Consider the following 17,959-nt stretch of genomic DNA (forward strand, 5'->3'; position numbering starts at 1 on the left):
ATATGATAATAACATTGTACAATGACAAATGATGACTACACTTATGGTGAGCACTGAGTGATGGACGGAACTGTGGAATCAATATGCTGTACACCTGAAACTAATATAACATTGTATGTCAAGTACACTCATTAATAAAAAAGAAAATTGTAAGGAAGAGAAAATACATTTACAGTACTATACTGTAATTATTAAAAAGAATCCATATAAGTGGACCCACACAGTTCAAAACTGTGTTAAGGGTCAAATGTAATATTATTGTAAGGGGCCCCATGTGGCTCAGTCGGTTAACTGTCCCACTCTTGGTTTCAGCTCAGGTCATGATCTCGCGGTTTGTGAGTTTGAGCCCCGCTTTAGGCTCCAAGCTGACAGTGCAGAGCCTGCTTGGGATTCTCTCTCCCTCTGCCCCTCCCCTGCTCACTCTGTCTGCCTCTCTCTCAAAGACAAAAATAAACTAAAAAAAAAAAAAAAAAAAAAAAAAAAAAAAAAAAAAAAATNGACAGCTCAGAGCCTGGAGCCTGCTCTGGATTCTGTGTGCATCTCTCACAAAAAAAAAAAAAAAATAAAAAAAAAAAAAAAAAAAAAAAAAGAAAGAAAAAGAAAAATTAAGTTGCAAGAAATATCTACAGTATGATCCCATTTTGTAAAAATCTTTTAAAAGACTATGTAAAACGTGTGTATGTATGTGTGTTTGTATGAACACAGAACAAGTCTAGAAGAATCATACAACAAACTGTTAACAATTAAGGTTGGGGTTGGGGGGAGCAGAAGGCATAATGGCTATGAATAGTGACACTTTTACTTTTTATGTCTTACACTTAGGTATTACTCAAATATATGTATTACAAAAATATGTATTACTTTGGTCATTTTAATAAAACATCCTATAAATGATTTTTTAAAAAACACTTGCTTTTGTTTATTTAATCCTGTAACGGATTAAAAGGTTCAGATTTGGGGCCTGGGTGGCTCAGTCGGTTAAGCACCTGACTTCAGCTCAGGTCATGATCTCACTGCCATTAATTAGTTCAAGTCCTGTGTTGGGCTCTATGCTGACAGCTCAGAGCCTGAAGCCTGCTTTGGATTCTGTGTCTCCCTCCCGCTTTCTGCCCTTCTCCTGGCTCACACCCTGTCTCTCAAAAATGAACATTATAAAATAATAATTAAAAAATAGAAAAATTTAAAAAATACAAGGTTCAGATTCAGATGGTTTGTCCTGAATCTGATTTTATAACATAGTTTCTTTGTCAGCATTGTTATGGTTTTCTTGAAAATCAGTAACACTGAAAATAAAATGTCAACAAAAACCAAAGTTTGATTGGTTTTTATAGTGTTTACCATTTAGTATTATTTATTTTTAATTATTATTTTTTTAGTGTTTGTTTATTTGGAGAGAGAGAGAGAGATAGCAAGAGCAGGGAGGGGCAAAGAGAGAGGGAGGCACAGAATCGGAAGCAGGCTCCAGGCTCTGAGTTGTCAGCACAGAGCCCCATGTGGGGCTCAAAATCATGAACCACAAGATCATGACCTGAGGCGAAGTCTGATGTTTAACTGACTGAGCCACCCAGGCAACCCCCCAGTATTATTTAGTGAGGTAAGAGTGGTTCCTATTATATTTGCTGCCACAATAAGAATATTTAACTCTATTTTCAATGGTTTTCCAAGTCAATTCCATCTAACTGGAATCTTAGGTTTCAAGTACTTATATAGAACATTTGGTATATATATACTGAATTTGATACATGGAGAAAACAAAATACAGTACATTTAACAAAGGATTCAAATTCACAACGCAGTACAAATACTCACTTGAAAAGTGTTCTTGGTCAACACCATTACTACTTCCCACTATATTACATAATTGTGCATTCGTTATCAAATTGTGCATCCCAAGGATAGCTATAAATATAGAAAAAAGGGTTATTTTTATTTCCATTGGTTTTAAACATAAAGAACTGATTTTACAACCAAAAATTTCTGGTTTTAACATCTTCTGAACATTTTCCTACTCAATTAAAATACAGATTTTGCAGCCCAAAAAAAGGAAACGTGATTAAAAAATCACCTACAGTATCTTTCTCATTAATACCCTTAATATTTTCCCTTTCATTTTGGAATTCAGATCTCCCCACAGTTCTGAATTCAGACATACAACTGGAAACAGTCTTACCCTAAATGTAAATCTATGCTTAGCTCCATCTGGTGGCTAAGAGAGAATACTGAAATGATGTATGTTTGCTGTTCATCCTTCACACAAGGTTCTAGGAACAGTTCAAAGGTGGATTTTCACCTTAACCATTATTTTTATATTCGTTAACTTTCATGTTAATTTACATTCATATTTTAGCTAAGGGTAAAAATACCAAAAGTATAGTTGAACTCTTATCTTTAAGATTAACGTAGCATCCCTCAAAAATGACAGTAGTGATAAATTTCGTTTTTGGTTCTGATGCCCTTTTTGCACCAATGTGGCAGAAGCTACAGCATGTCCCCAGCCCACTCCACCCTGCTGAAAGCACCATTTACAAACATCTCAGTCTTCAGCATTCCAAGAAATAAGACACCTGCTCTGGCTGCAGCCCCATGCTTTAATTGTCCTTGTCCTGGGTCCTCCCGTAAGAACCATCATTCTCCTTTCAAACATGTTAGCTCTTGGGGTTACTTGGTACTAAGATATCCCCATAGGTCATATTTTTCTACGTAGGAAAATGGGTGTGTGCTGAGGCTGCTGGGGGAGATATTTGTCCAGATAAGAAACTGGCAATGATGAAAATAACAGAGAGGTTTGGAGTGTTCCATATATTTCAAAAGAGATGGAAAAGTGGGGAGTATAACTGCTTTCCAGTTATTCATCTTGGGGTCCTCTTTTTCTGCAAAGTTTACTTACTTATTTATTTATTTATTTTTAGTAATCTCTACACTCAATGTGAGGCTCAAACTCACAATCCCAAGATCAAGAGTTGCATACTCTACGGACTCAGCCAGCCAGGTTCCCCTCATCTCAGGGTCTTCTGATAAAACGAGACAGTGGTTGACCCTGAAGACTGTTTTTCAATGCTTAGATAGGACAGCTTCTTGCTGAGCACCAGCTGATCAAAGATTTTTATAAAGACTTTCAAATATGGTAACGTGGGAAACGATGTCAAATACTATGTATTATAATTACACTATGTATAATACATACATTCATTAACATAAAAACTTACCAGTGACAGCATTTTAAAAACTGAAATCCTTTATGTCACATTTATAGGGTACAAAACAAAGCTAAGTATGTGGTCACTGAGTCAACAGCACTTTGCTAGGCAAAGGAAGCATCTATATGATGTATACAGGGGTGTGCTGGTATTCCCCTTCCCTCCACGTATTCACAAATGTGTTTTAGGAGATACCTGCAAGGTCACACAATTCTGTATCAGAAGCACTTGTCAAAGCTTCTTCTAATTCTGGGTCAAGAGATACTTTTTCTTCTGTGAAAGTCTGTACAGGCTTCTGTTTAGGGATAAATATTTTCCCTGTAAAATAAAGCAGTTTGTTAATTCCAATACTACTGCTACAAACTCATTACTATTTACTCTTCTAACAAAAATTATGAAAAGTAAGTACAATTGAAGCTAAAGAAAAAAATCAAGATAAACATCTATAATAACATTTCATCTTCAATATGTATTATAAGTTTCCAGGGCAATATTTGGCTGTAAAAGTTGAAATGAAGGGAAAAAAATCATCTGAGAAATACTCCTTTTTGTGAAAATAAAAATAGGCTCTTTTGGAATAATTTGGAGTTACTAAACAAATAATGAGTTAAAAGATGAATGTAGGAATAAATTTTAAGAACCTATAAAACTCCAGAGAGATTAAAAAAAAAACAAAACCCTGCAAAATCCACTTTATTTTTTATATTTTTAAGTTCTTATTTATTTGAGAGAGACAGAATGAGAAGAGTATGGGTAGAGAGGGGGACAGAGGATTCAAAGTGGGATCTGTGCTGATAGCAGAGGGGCCGACACAGGGCTTGAACTCACAAACCATGAGATCATGACATAAGCCGAAACCAAGAGTCAGATACCTGACTGAGCCATCCAGGCACCCCTTTCATATTGTTAAGCAACAAGCTGTTATAGTCACTTGGGGGGTGGCAGATGTAATTATGATTCCAGAAATTCAAGATCTAATTGCAAAGACATTCCTGTTGGTCCTAAGTGGTGTCCTGAAACTTTAGGTTACTGTTCGTCTAAGCCTCAATGGATAATAAGAAGGGTTACCTGATAAGAAATTAGTTATTGTAGAGAACTAAAATCTTTACTATGTGAAAACCACTATTTTATTACCATACGTCCAATGCAAGATTGAAAACATGAAGAGAATTGGAATTGATGATACAACTCATGACCAAACAAGATGGACTCACATGGCGGAGCCTGGGTTACCACGACTGCCTCCAGTTTCTCTCCAAGGACAAGTGAAAAGTCTTACTAAGTGATCTAGAAAGGCTGATGCATAGATTCACAGATGTGCCAAAGAAACTACCAGAGATATATGAAACAATATGTGGCCTGATGGATCTATGCAGTACTCTATCAAAAGAATGTCTGTGGGCTTACAATCAGTGAGTGTTGTATACTTCTTCAAGGTACATCAATTAATGTACCCATAGGAATCTGGCCAAAACTGTTCAGCTATTTTCTGTTAAGCCCATCTAAAGGATCTTAATCTCTGATATTATATGTTTTTAACGTCTAGCATTTCCATTTGGTCCTTTCATTTGGTCCTTTAAAAAAAAAAAGTTTCCATGTCTCTGCTGCAATTCCTCATTTGTTCACACATGCTGTCTACTTTGTCCACCAGATTCTTAGGCATATGTCAGTTTTTTTCATTTTTTTATTAATTTTTTTATATTTACATCCAAGTTAGCATATAGTGCAACAACTATTTCAAGAGCAGATTCCTTAATGCCCCTTACCCATTTACCCCATCCCCCTTCCCACAACCCCTCCAGTAACCCTGTTTGTTCTCCATACTTAAGAGTCTCTTATGTTTTGTCCCCCTCCTTGTTTTTATATTATTTTTGCTTCCCTTCTCTTATGTTCATCTGTTTTGTATCTTAAAGTCCTCACATGAGTGAAGTCATATGATATTTGTCTTTCTCTGACTAATTTCGCTTAGCATGATACCCTCTAGTTCCATTCACATAGCTGCAAATGTTAAGATTTCATTCTTTTTGATCGCTGAGAAATACTCTATTGTATATATATACCACATCTTCTTTATCCATTCATCCATCGATGGACATTTGGGTGAGTTCCAAACTTTGGCTATTGTTGATAGTGCTGCTATAAACATTGGGGTGCATGTGTCCCTTTGAAACAGCACACCTATATCCCTTGGATAAAATACCTAGTAGTGCAACTGTTGGGTCATAAGGTAGTTCTATTTTTAATTTTTTGAGGAATCTCATTACTGTTTTCCAGAGTGGCTGCACCAGTTTGCATTCCCACAAGCAGTGCAAAAGAGAGCCTTTTTCTCCACATCCTTGCCAGCATCTGTTGTTGCCTGACTTGTTGATTTTATACATTCTGAGGTGTGTGAGGTGGTATCACATTGTGGTTTTGATTTTTATTTTCCTGATGATGAGTGTTGTTGAGCATCATTTCATGTGTCTATTGGCCATTTGGGGGTCTTCTTTGGAGAAGTGTCTGTTCATGTCTTTAGCCCATTTCTTCACTGGATTATTTGTTTTTACGGTGTTGAGTTTGATAAGTTCTTCATAGATTTTAGATACTGTCATAGTTATTTTTAAAGTCTCTAGCTGATAACGCCAATATCTGGGTCATGTCTGAGTCTTCTACTGACTGCTATTTTCTTGAGTATGGGGCATATGTGTCTTAAGATCTTTGACTCCAAGCTAAGAATCTTTGTATAAAAGTATGGCAGAAACTGAAAGAAATGATATTTTTTTCTCAGAAAGAAGCATGCCCCTTAGGTTAGTGCCAAATCAATATGCTCTACCATTGAGCTAAATTTGGCCTTTGCTGCAACTTTAGTTTGATTCAGTTCCTCATTGGCTTCAAACATTTTGAATACAGGATCAGGACTTTCTCTTCAGCAAGGCCTTGTATTACAACCATGGTGAGGTTCTAGAGATCTCCTGAGCTCTTTCCTTTATTGGACGGTGAACTTTGAGAGATTTCTCCAGACATGTGGCCTAGGCCAACAGATGACTTGGGAGCTCTCTTTGTTTTCCAGTTGCATCTCTTGATTTTTGGGCTTTGGCAGATCTCTCAGGCCCTCTCATCTTGTCTGCTTTATACTCTGAAGCTGGGGTTGGCCTTGAAGGGATCTGTCCCACCCCTCTTGCCTCTCCCTCAGTCTCTACCAGCTGAAAACCTATGCCTCAGGAATTTTCCCTCTGCTCTGCTTCATTGCCTCTGTTCTTGTAGCATCTCTGGCACTAAATGAAGACCTGCAGGAAAGAACTGGGGTAGCACAGTCTCATCGTCTCTAGGGCTGCACTGTCCAACATGGTAGCCACTAGCCACATGTGGCTATTTAAATTTAAATTTAAATTAGAAACTCAGCTCCTCAGTCATACTAGGCACATTTCAAGTACTTGATAGCTATATTTAGCTAGATGGAGCTAACACACTGGTTAACAAAGACACTGAACATTTCCATCACGGCAGAAAGTTCTAGTGGATACCACTGCTCTAGGGCTTCTCTGGATTCTATCTATCATCCAATCCATACACAGTCATTAAAAGTTTGTTAAAAGTTAGGCTGATTTCAGCCTGTGCGTTTGTGTGCTCCTGCTCCCTGTGTGTTTGTCTGTCTGTTTTCTTTTCCAGGGCTACTTCAAGAAACAAGCTAGAGTACACAAGGTGGAGAGTCCCAAATATCACTACGAATAGGAAAATAAAATAACCAAGGTCCCAACAAGAGAGACCAGGGGATACCATTCAAAAAACACTCTCTGAAAGGATAGGCCCTGGAAAGTCAAAGAGTCTTCTTGGATATAGCAGCGCTCATAGAAACAGAGAGCATAACAGGTCTTTAAAACCAACAAGAGCCGGAAAGCTAACTAAAATGACGAAACGAAAGACCTCTCCTCCAAAGAAACTCCAAGAAGAAATGACAGCTAATGAACTGCTCAAAACAGATNTTCTATGGTGGTTTTCTGCTTTTCCCTCATTTTATTTATTTTATTTATTTATTTATTTTTTAATTTTTTTTTTCTAATGTTTTTATTTATTTCTAGGAGAGAGAGAGAGAGAGAGAGTGAGCAGGGGAGGNATTTATTTTTTAATTTTTTTTTTCTAATGTTTTTATTTATTTCTAGGAGAGAGAGAGAGAGAGACAGTGTGAGCAGGGGAGGGTCAGAGAGAGAGGGAGACACAGACTCTGAAACAGGCTCCAGGCTCTGAGCTGTCAGCACAGAGCCCGACGCGGGGCTCGAACCCACGAACCGTGAGATCATGACCTAAGCGAAAGTCGGACGCTCAACCGACTAAGCCACCCAGGCACCCCTGCTTTTCCCTCATTTTAGTCAGAAAAGAGAGAAGTGGGTCATCAGTCTTAAGGAGGGCTTGTCACTTTCTAGAATCATTTATGTCTGTGTCCTCAAGCTCTCTGATAGCTTTTTAAAAACTGTAATAATGCACTTAGGGGCACCTGGGTGGCTCAGCCAGTTAAGTATTTGCCTCTTGATTTCAGCTAAGGTCAGGATCTCACAGTTCATGAGATTAAGCTGAGCCCTGAGCTGGGCTCTGTGCTGACAGCATGGAGCCTGCCTGGGAATCTCTCTCTCACCCTCTCTCTGCTCTTCCCCCACTCACATACATGTGCTCTCTATCTCTCAAAATAAATACATAAACATTTTTAACAACTATAATAATGCACTTATACTGCTTGTTTAGGTTGGTATGTAAGAATAATACTCTCTTGCAACTTTGTACATCTTAGTCAGAAGTCTTTCTGGCCAAGTATTTTCTTATTTAAAAAGATGGCATGTGGTCAATCCATAGTATATTTGTATTAGTAAGGATTTTGTTTGTTTGCTTTTTAAAGTTTATTTATTTTGAGAGAGAGAGAGAACAGGGGAGGGGCAGAGAGGGAGTAAAGACAGAATCCCAGGCAGGCTTCACACTGTCAGTCAGAGCCCAACTCGGGGCTTGATCTCATGAACAATCATGAGATCTTGACTTGAGCCAAGATAAAGAGTTGGATGCTTAAATGACTGAGCCACCCAGTTTTTAACTGCATATAATAGAATACCCAATGAAAAGGGGTTTAAATGGGTGCTTTCCAAGCTTTAATGTGCACCTCACTCACATGGTGATCCTATTAAAGTACACATTCGGATCGGCACGACTGATATGGGATGAGATTTAACTAATCTGTCAGGTGATGCCAATTCTGAACTACAGACCACTTTTAAATCAGCAAGAGTTCAAACAGTAAGTATTTTTATTATCTCAGTAAGTCCAAATATAGGTGGCTATAGAGTTGGTTCAGCAGCTCACTCCTGACATCAAGTATTTAGGCTCTTTCCATTTTTCTCTTTGGCTTTAATCAGCATATAAGCCTTTGTTCTCAAGCCATTCATCTCAAGATGACCTTTGTGACACTAAGTATCAAGCCCTCCTGCAATAAGGTCAGGACAGGAAGGAAGGGCACAATTGTCCATTTTTATAAAGAAAACTTTTTATAGTAACTTTTATAAGGAAAACTGTCCAGATTTCTCTTCTGGTCTTACTGACCAGCATTGGTCATATGTCCAACTGCAACGGAGGCATTTTCAGTCTATTTCAGAGACAAGTTGTGCCAGTAAGGATGAAGGGATTTTTGTACTGTTACTGAATAGGCAACTATGGAGTGTGTTCCAATACTGGACCAGCTGAAGTACACCTCTGTGCTCCCTTGATTCCCTGAACATTTCACCACAGATACACTGACACATATGCATATATACAAATAAGCATTCTGCATATAAGCTTCTGCAAGCTTTTCAGAGGCATGGTTTATGTTCTCTGTTTATCCCTGCATCTTTGCCTGGCACATAGCAGGCAAGCCAATTTGCTGAATAAATAATTTGGTGACCAACTCCAACTCAACTACCTCATTTTATAAAGTATAATTTAAATAACTTACACAGCATAGTTAACACTAGAACACAGGTTCCCAAACTCTTGATCCAGTGCTTCTTCCAATAAACTGGTGGCTTTCATTTAAAAACAATTTTTTAAATGTTTATTTATTTTTGAGAGAGAACTAGAGACAGAATAGGAGCAGGCAAGGGGCAGAGAGAGGGAGACACAGAATACAAAGCAGGCTCCAAGCTCTGATCTGTCAGCACAGAGCCAGATGCAGGGCTCAAACTCACGAATCACGAGATCATGACATGAGCTAAAGTCAGATGCTTAACCAACTGAGCCACCCAGGTGCCCCTAAACTGGTGACTTTCAAACTTTACTTCTTATCAGTAGACTTTTTCCCTGAAACAAATACCTCAAATATATAATGGCATCTGTAACTGATCTTAGTACCAAATTCTGGAATTTTGGTGATTTAGATATGATTAGATAATCTTTTATTATTGGTTCACAGAAAAAGGAAATCCAAATCATTACATTCTGATAATTCCACAGTACTTTTCTCAGTGGTTGATAGTATACTTAAAGTAGCATACCATTAATGCCTTTAACTGAACTGCCATTTCACGATAATTACATTTTTCCTGAGCTTAGTCTCACCTGCATTTTCAACTGTCTGTGGAGGGGCTTCTGAAGATTGGGTGCACACTGGATTCACCTGGGGAACTTTAAAAAATTTTGATGTCCTTGGGGCGCCTGGGTGGCTTAGTCAGTTAAGCGTCCGACTTTCGCTTAGGTCATGATCTCGCGGTTCGTGGGTTCAAGCCCCACGTCGGGCTCTGTGCTGACTGCCAGCTCGGAGCCTGGAGCCTGTTTCAGTCTGTGACTCCCTCTCTCTCTGACCATCCCCTGCTCGCGCTGTTTATCTCTCTCTCTCCTAGAGATAAATAAAACATTAAAAAAAAAATTTTTTTTTTTAATTTTGATGTCCAAGTCCCAGGGATTGTGATTTAATTGGTCTGGTGTGCTGTGTGAGACGTGGATTTTTAAAACCTCTCTGGGGATCCTAATGCATAGCAGTCAAGGTTGAGAACCACTGGATTATGGGATTCACTTATGAAACAAAACTACACAAGCTATCAAATAGCTGCCCATGTCTTATTCTAGGAACCAATGGAATCTAAAGCATTATAAAAATCTAAAATGTTTATTTTTGTAATCCTCATCTACATTCCAGAGACATTATTCATATCTAATTTTTCCCATACATAAACTTTTGCAAACTTTATAAATACAAAATTAATTTCATCATAAAAAACAAAGCAAAACAAAATTCTGAAGAGCTTATGGAAATTTTCCTGTGATAAACAATTTTTCTGTTTTATACAGCTCTGAAATAGTTTGGTACCTCAGCTGGTGTTCCTCTTTATAATAAATTATTTGTATACAGAGATTTTTGTTGTAGAGGTATTCAGCCGATACAATATTGTGTTTTTAACAATATAAAAAGTAAGTACTTCATATTTCTTCATGGTTGGTTTAACATTAACACTGTAAGAATTATATTTTAATGCATTTTTACAAAATCTAGTTATAGGAAAGTAACAGTAATGAAATTTAACTTTATAAGAAAACAAACTAGGCAGAAATGAAGTTTAATAGTATGAGTACAAAACCTAAGGAGATCCCCCAAAATTAATTTATAGACTTAAAATACTCTTTCAAAATTTCAGCTGACTTTCTTGCAGAGAATGACAAGTGATGCTTAAATTCATATGGAAATCCAAGGGACTCAGAACTGCCAAGTAATATTGAAAGAGAAGAAAAAGATTGAAGGACTTACACATCCCAATTTCAAAATTTAATATAAAACTACTGTAATCAACAGTGTTATGATGCATAAGGAAAGACATCTGGATCAATGAAGAGAACTGAGAGTCCAGAAACAAACCCTTTATGTTTATGGTCAACTGAAGTCTATATGGGTACCAAGGCAATTCAATGGAGAAAGAATGGTCTTTTCAACAAATGGTGCCGGGAGAACTGGATTACTACATGCAAAAGAATGAAGTCAATCCCCTACATCATATCATACAGAAATATTAATTCAAAATGGATTACGGACCTAGATATAAGAGCTAAAACTAAAACACTCTTAGAAAAAGCAGTTAAGAAGGGCACCTGGGTGGCTCAGTCAGTTAAGCATATGACTCTTGATTTCAGCTCAGATCATGATCTCAGGGTCATGAGACTGAGTCTCATGTCGGGCTCTGCAGTAAGCATGGAGCCTGCTTAAGATTCTCTCCCTCCTCCTCTCTTTGCCCTTCCCTGACTTGTGTGGGTTCTCTCTCTCTCTTTCTCAAAAAAAAAAAAAAAAAAGGAAATAAGAGTAAATCTCCATGACCTTGAGTTAGGCAAAGATTTTTAGATATGTTACTACAAGCACAAGAAAAAGAAAGTAGATTAGTGATTTCCTAGGGCTGGGAATAGAGTGAAGAGTGAAGACTTACTGCTAATGGGTAGGTACATGGTTTCTTTCTGGGTGATGAAAATGTTCTAACCTTAAGACTGTGGTTGATAGTTGCACAACTCTGCAAATAACGCTAAAAATCATTAAATTGAATACTCCAAATGGGAAATTCTACGATGCATACTGCATCTTAAAAAAGGTGTTCAAAAAAATGTGTTAAATACAGGTTTTCTGTTTGCCCAAGTAAACTTATATTCACCCCCTAAAATGTAAAGAAAAAAGATAATTTTCAGAGACATACTGAATCAGAGAGCGGGTTTGTACTTCTTAGTCAAAATCAGCTGTTTTCTGAGAAATGCATTATTAGCAAACTGCTGGATTGATCATCTAAAACAGAAAATACCACTCTTAATATATGTCCTAATTTAGTCTTTTATAAGTTAGACTTAAGTTAGAAATCTTAAATGACCATGATATGTTGACAAATATATTTTAATAGTTAAATATTTATAATGGTTAGTTTGGTTTGTACCCCAATATTGTGCAAGATGAATGAAATGTTGGGCTTCTGTTAGAGGTAGAGGTGTTTTGTATGGTGGTGTTTTTTGCAGACTAAGGAAACGCACAACAAATTTGATACTGCTTTTAAATAAAACTATTAAACTTATTAGTATTCCACTTTATTATCATTATCTAGATCCTTTTGTGTTTTTTCAAATCATGGATTACTTCTTTAAAGAATTCTCCATCTCATTCTGATAAAATGATTTAACCTATATAAAGGAACTGGCATAAATAAACATACTAGACACATTAATCTTTATTCCTATTTCCCCTGATGTGTATGTGTGTGTGTGTGACAGTTTTCCAAAACAAACTAACAACCCAAGAAGATTAAAAACCATATAGTTCCAAGTGTCTTTATCAGTGGTTCTTAATCTCAGGGAATGGAAATTGGTTAGGCATGGGTATTTCTGAAAAAGTCCCCTAAGTGATCCTGATAATTACTTATTCAAATTGATAAACACTAATCTGTATGATTATAGTTCTGAAAAGATTAGGATGCGTTATCCTGGACTAATCTAATTTTACTTTTTCTCTCCTTGAAATATGGTCAAAAAACCCTAACTTATAACTCTATCTAAATGACTTTAATTTCTTTATTTAACAAAAGAAAAGTCCAAAACTGCAATTTTTTAAAAAACTGAAACAATTCCTTATATTGAGGCAAAATAAGATAATAAACAATGACTAGATGAGAAAAAAACCAGACAAGTATGAAATGACATGCCCCTCCCCCCCCAAATGAAACAAAACAAACAAAAACAGAGCTATGATTTTTGGTTGCTAATATTAGAACAGTTCAGTAATGTTTATATAACTACAAATGACAGCTAAGGAAATAGAAGAAAGAAACCAAGATAAGAATTCATGTAATAGTGATTTAAATGCATGGCACTTACCCAAACTCATGTTTGTGCCAAGAGGGGGGAAAAAAAGGAAGATCTTGCCAAGACCCTTGTTTTTGTCACAAATCAGTAAGAGATACTGTTAACCATGTTAACAATTTTGTTGCCGGGACCTTTCTTCACTAGTCCTCATCTCTTCTCTTTTGCTGTGATACCAAGTTACAGCTACCAAAAATGTTAAGAATTATCTTAGTCATAGCTTCCAGTCTTGCTGAGTATACAAAATGTTTAATAACAAGAAAAAGAGATGGCTCCTATTTATTTCATTTCTACAGAGGTGAAAGCCCCCAGCTAATTTTAGTGTCTGTTTAAAAGCTACCTGTTCCAGAACAGGTTCCAGGCAATTAGGCCACTTTAATCTCCAAGGGGCTTTGACATTATGCCTTTTGATCAGATGCACATTATTTGCATCAACCAAACTCAAGAATGAAGGGCAGACCCTGGAAAGGCATTTTTGTTTTCACCCAAAGACACAGGATACTTACTCAATACTGCAGTAAAGGCTCATTTATTCAACAAATGTTTAGTGAGTTTGTACATACTAGATAAAGAGCTACAAAGATACTGTAAGGAAAATATGACATCTTTACTTTGGGGAGATAGAATTTTGGAGACTTCCACCTGTGGCCAAAACGAAATAATAAAGACAGGATTTACCGCCATGCCTGAAACCCCAAAATGGACCAGATATATGAAAGAAGTTTTCAAGATACTAATAATCATCACACAACCATGGATACCAATCCCGGAGAGATGAGAAACAAAGGGAGCCCTGCGACTGCTCAGCTTCCTGCCTGCAGAAAGTGTCTAGCTGCAGCACAGGGAGCCAGAACCCAGGCAGAGCTGGGGTAACATTCTGAACAGAGGAGACAGAGCTGAGGTCCAGAAAGACCAAGGTGGCTGTGCGTGTGCAAGACACAATACCAGAGAAGAGAGAGTTGCACAGAGGTGGAGCTCTGGAGATTGCAGAGGGCTGCCTTTTTGTACCCACCACACGTGTGGATGGAACTACTTGGGATCAAGGAAAAAAATACAGATAATAGTGCCTGTGCTCATGCAGGGCTGGGAGTAAGACCTGTCCCCGGCACCCAGACTGTAAAACCTCATCATTCATAGGGCACTGGGTAGAGAGCTCATAAGTTCCTGCAGTGGAGAAAAATTTAGCCCTAGGCTGAACAGTGGTCCAGTCTCATCTAACAAATCTTAAAAACAAGTCCCTAAAAATCAAACCATTTCCAAGTGACTTAATCGTGTCCCAGAATGAAATTCAGGAATATTTACAGGTAAACCAAAATATCCAACACCCAACAAGTTAAAATTCATAATGTCTGAATCCCACTAAAAAAATAACCAGAATGTAAGAGGCAGAAAAATTCCATCCACAGGGAAGGAAAAATAATCCAATATAACTGACTTAATAATGACAAATATAAAATTAGCAAGTAATGATAGTAAAACTATTATTATAATTATATTCCATATATTCAAAAAGTTAAGTAGAGACATGGAAGATATGGGGGGAAAAGGTAACAAAAAAGCGACAACAGAAAAGATATTCCATCCTAGCACTAATGAAAAAGTAAGACTGGCTATATTAGTATTAAACAATGTAGGTTTCAGAGTAAAGAATACTTTACCAGGGGTTAGGAAAATGACTTCATAATGACAAAATGGTTATTTCATCAAGAGTACCTATCAATCCCTAAATGAACCAAAACTAATAAGAGAGCTGCATAGTATATGATTCTGGAACAATTAATAGCAGTATTCTATACAGTATGTAAATTATACACTAAAATGTTGGAGGGAAAGGAATATGCATTCCCTGGGTATGGTTATCCAGGGGACAGTTTCCATAAAATCAGGTCTTAACATGAGCAATGAACGATCCATCTGGCTAACTCCTTACCCCAAAGGAATAATGAGTCTGTCATTCAAAAAGATACAGTGACCAGTCTGAAAAAGAGACACCAGCATCTGCATTACTAAGCTCAGGCAGTCCATTTCAAATATCAGCTTCAGTGCTGGGGAAGGACACTTTATATAGGTGCATATAAGGGAAATTTAAATTTATAAGACATGAATACAAAAGTAAGAGCCCATCTTTATCTTCAATTTAGTGGCAACAAATTACCACCAGTAGCTACATAAGCCTTCATACACTCAGGTTATAATCACAATCTTTCTGGTTTACAAAGGGATGAGGTCTTCCTTTTCTCCAAAGAAATCATGTACTCAGCGAGGTGAGGGAAGCCTCTTTTAGTGTAAGAGTAACCACTGTAAGTTTTCTGGAAAGCTAATATAATTGTGAATAAATAACTTTGAAAGTTCATGAGAAGTTTTTAGTTTAAAACATCTGGTTAAATTCACCTTTAGTAACAAACAGAGTAAGGGAAGGCATGTGGGATTTGTGGGAATGAAACCCAAGGGCATTCCTTTCTCAGGGAGGGGAAGGGAAAACAACAAGAAGCACAGACGGCTCTACCCTAAGGGTTAACAGGGAGACTAGGAGGCTCTGCAAGGAATGGAGGAGCCCCATCTGGGTGAGTCAGTGGCTCAGATGGAATTCTCCGGTGCACCTGAAGGTAGTATACAAGGTGCAACACAGCTCCACTTCATCTGTGGAATAAGGGACACTTGGGGGAAAAGACTGAGGCTAGGTAAGGGTGAAGGGTGATACTAGAAATGAAGAGGAAGACTCCTGGCAAAGAAAGGCAAAATGAGAATCAGTAAGAAATAATAAAGAGCAGGGCAAATTATTTCTCCAAGAGCCAAATTCATGACAAAGATTTATGCCTTATCTATCCTGGAGATAGAATATTCAAGATGTGTAGAAATATAATGGGAAACGCTAATCAGCTGTATAGCCAGCACTCTGCATTTTCACCATTCTCAGGAATGAGGAAGAACAGGATAGATGAATACTCTCCTTCAACCTTGTCTTGGTCTCTACTGCAGTTACAGATTTTGTAGAATTAGGAAAAATAGGTGAAAAGCTTCCAAAAATTTTAATATTATATTTTTAAGTAAAAGGAATGAATATTGGAATGTGGTTTAAATTTTCTTAGTTTAGAAAATTAGTTTCTTAGGTGCTTAGTTTCTCAACATTTTGAACACAGTAGATTCGTAAGAAAGACATTTTCTTTAATACTTGCCAAGGTTACTTGATACCATATCATAACCAGAATGAGCTTATTAGATTTAGATGAACTCAACAGATGCATACACGCATATTGTGAATTCTACTGTAAACAATGCACTTAAAAACAATCCTTAATACATCTTGTCAGCTGTGCCTTACTAGCTGCCTAATACTTTCTTTTTGCTATTAATAAAACTACACTATTAAAAGCAGAACATTTACTAGTGCAGGACACAATGTTCCCAAAAATGCATCTAGGGTTAATTCCTTCTCAGACGTTGGCATACACTTTCAATTCTGTAACATTTCCCAAATCATAAAATGAAATTACTAATTTATCTATATATAACCACTCTCAAGAGTCCTTTTTAGTCTTTCATGTCTTTTTAAAACATTTGGAGGTGTGCCTGGGTGGTTCAGTTGGTTAAGCGTCAGACTCTTGATTTGGGCTCAGGTCATGGTCTCACAAGTTCATGAATTCAAGCCCTGCACTGGGCTCTGAGCTGACATTATGGAACCTCCTTGGGATTATCCCTCTCTCCTTCTCTCTCTGCCCCTACCCCACTTGTGCTCACTCTCTCTCGAAACAAAAACAAAAAAACAAAAACATTTTTGAGATGATCTAGAAAGACAAAATTTGGGATGCATATACACTTTCTGTTAAAAGCAAGAATCATGAAATGTCCAATTTTCAGTTTTACATTGATTCCCTTTGGTCACACCAATTCTTTGTAATTTTATCTTCACAAAGAGGGTGTGTCTTTACGTGAACAAGTATAATTAATCATTTACTCTCAGAATATGAGAAAGCAGTCAACTTTAATGACTGGATAATTCTTTTAGTGGTTCCCAATTTTTTGCTTAAAAAAATTGAATCGTCATCTTTTCAATCTTTGACAATAATTACAAAGTGAGATCACTGTGTGATTTTGGCATATAACTTGGAACTAAGGGACATTGCTATAACATGCACTGGCACAGACAGCTAATACTGTCATTGGGCACTGAATTCTGCAACATAGCATCTTAGTGTAAAAAATTTTTCTTTTAGTTTAGAGATCAATGGCACATTTTACATGTTCTAACTAGTCCAAGTACACAAAAAGTAAAATGCTTTTCTTAACAGGTTTGTAAACCTTTTTAAAAAATAAAGAACCAAGAGAACTTCTACTGCCTAAAAGGCAGCCTCAATCTGAAAGACTATCTCCTAAGAAATAAGCTATTAAGTAAGGAATTCAGACTCAATCCAGGTGTTCAGGGTAAAAAGTCATAGGACAAGCATCTTAAACATCTCAAAAACATACATACATCTTAAAAAAAACATGCATTGGGATTTTCAAAGCTAAGGAGGGGATTCACATTTAGCTCAGTTGGAAGGTATACTAAGAAGATATAGATGAATTCTTCTCAGGATCTTCTAGAATGTGATCAAGATCTTGAGGATGAGACCCAAAGAAAGGAAGGCACATTAGTGACTAAGGATAACTAAAGCTAACTGATTTAAGGATGGGAGCCTAGAGTGGATTTGAGAACATGAGAGCTCGCTTTTAGCTCTACAGTATTTCAAAGTAGAGCTCTACAACAAAAGTCTCCCAATTGCTAAAGACTAATTTGTGCTTCTCTGTACAATACTGAAGCATGGTTTCTAAGGCTTGACCCACCCAGTCTAGGGTGGTAGTATTTGTTTCCATCACATGGATTCCTGAAATTCAAACCTCATTCTGTGGTTCTGGACCACTCCAACATGACAGAAATAAGTCCCTTGTTTGGTAATAACATCACCCTTACA

The 17,959-nt window shown here is 37.1% G+C and overlaps 1 protein-coding gene across 1 annotated transcript in view; it reads right to left on the minus strand.

Annotated features, from left to right (window-relative positions):
• Positions 1–17,959, minus strand: part of TMOD3 (tropomodulin 3) — an 81,116-nt gene that overhangs the window by 19,722 nt on the left and 43,435 nt on the right. Inside the window, exons 4-5 of the mRNA XM_077764395.1 lie at positions 3,393–3,515; positions 1,810–1,899 (exon numbers count right to left, since the gene is read on the minus strand). Coding sequence (XP_077620521.1) covers positions 1,810–1,899; positions 3,393–3,515 — 213 coding nt within the window. The remainder of the gene's footprint in view (positions 1–1,809; positions 1,900–3,392; positions 3,516–17,959) is intronic.

The sequence above is a fragment of the Crocuta crocuta genome, unplaced genomic scaffold, assembly GCF_008692635.1.
Source record: "Crocuta crocuta isolate KB4526 unplaced genomic scaffold, BGI_CrCroc_1.0 scaffold102, whole genome shotgun sequence".
Lineage (NCBI taxonomy): Eukaryota > Metazoa > Chordata > Mammalia > Carnivora > Hyaenidae > Crocuta > Crocuta crocuta.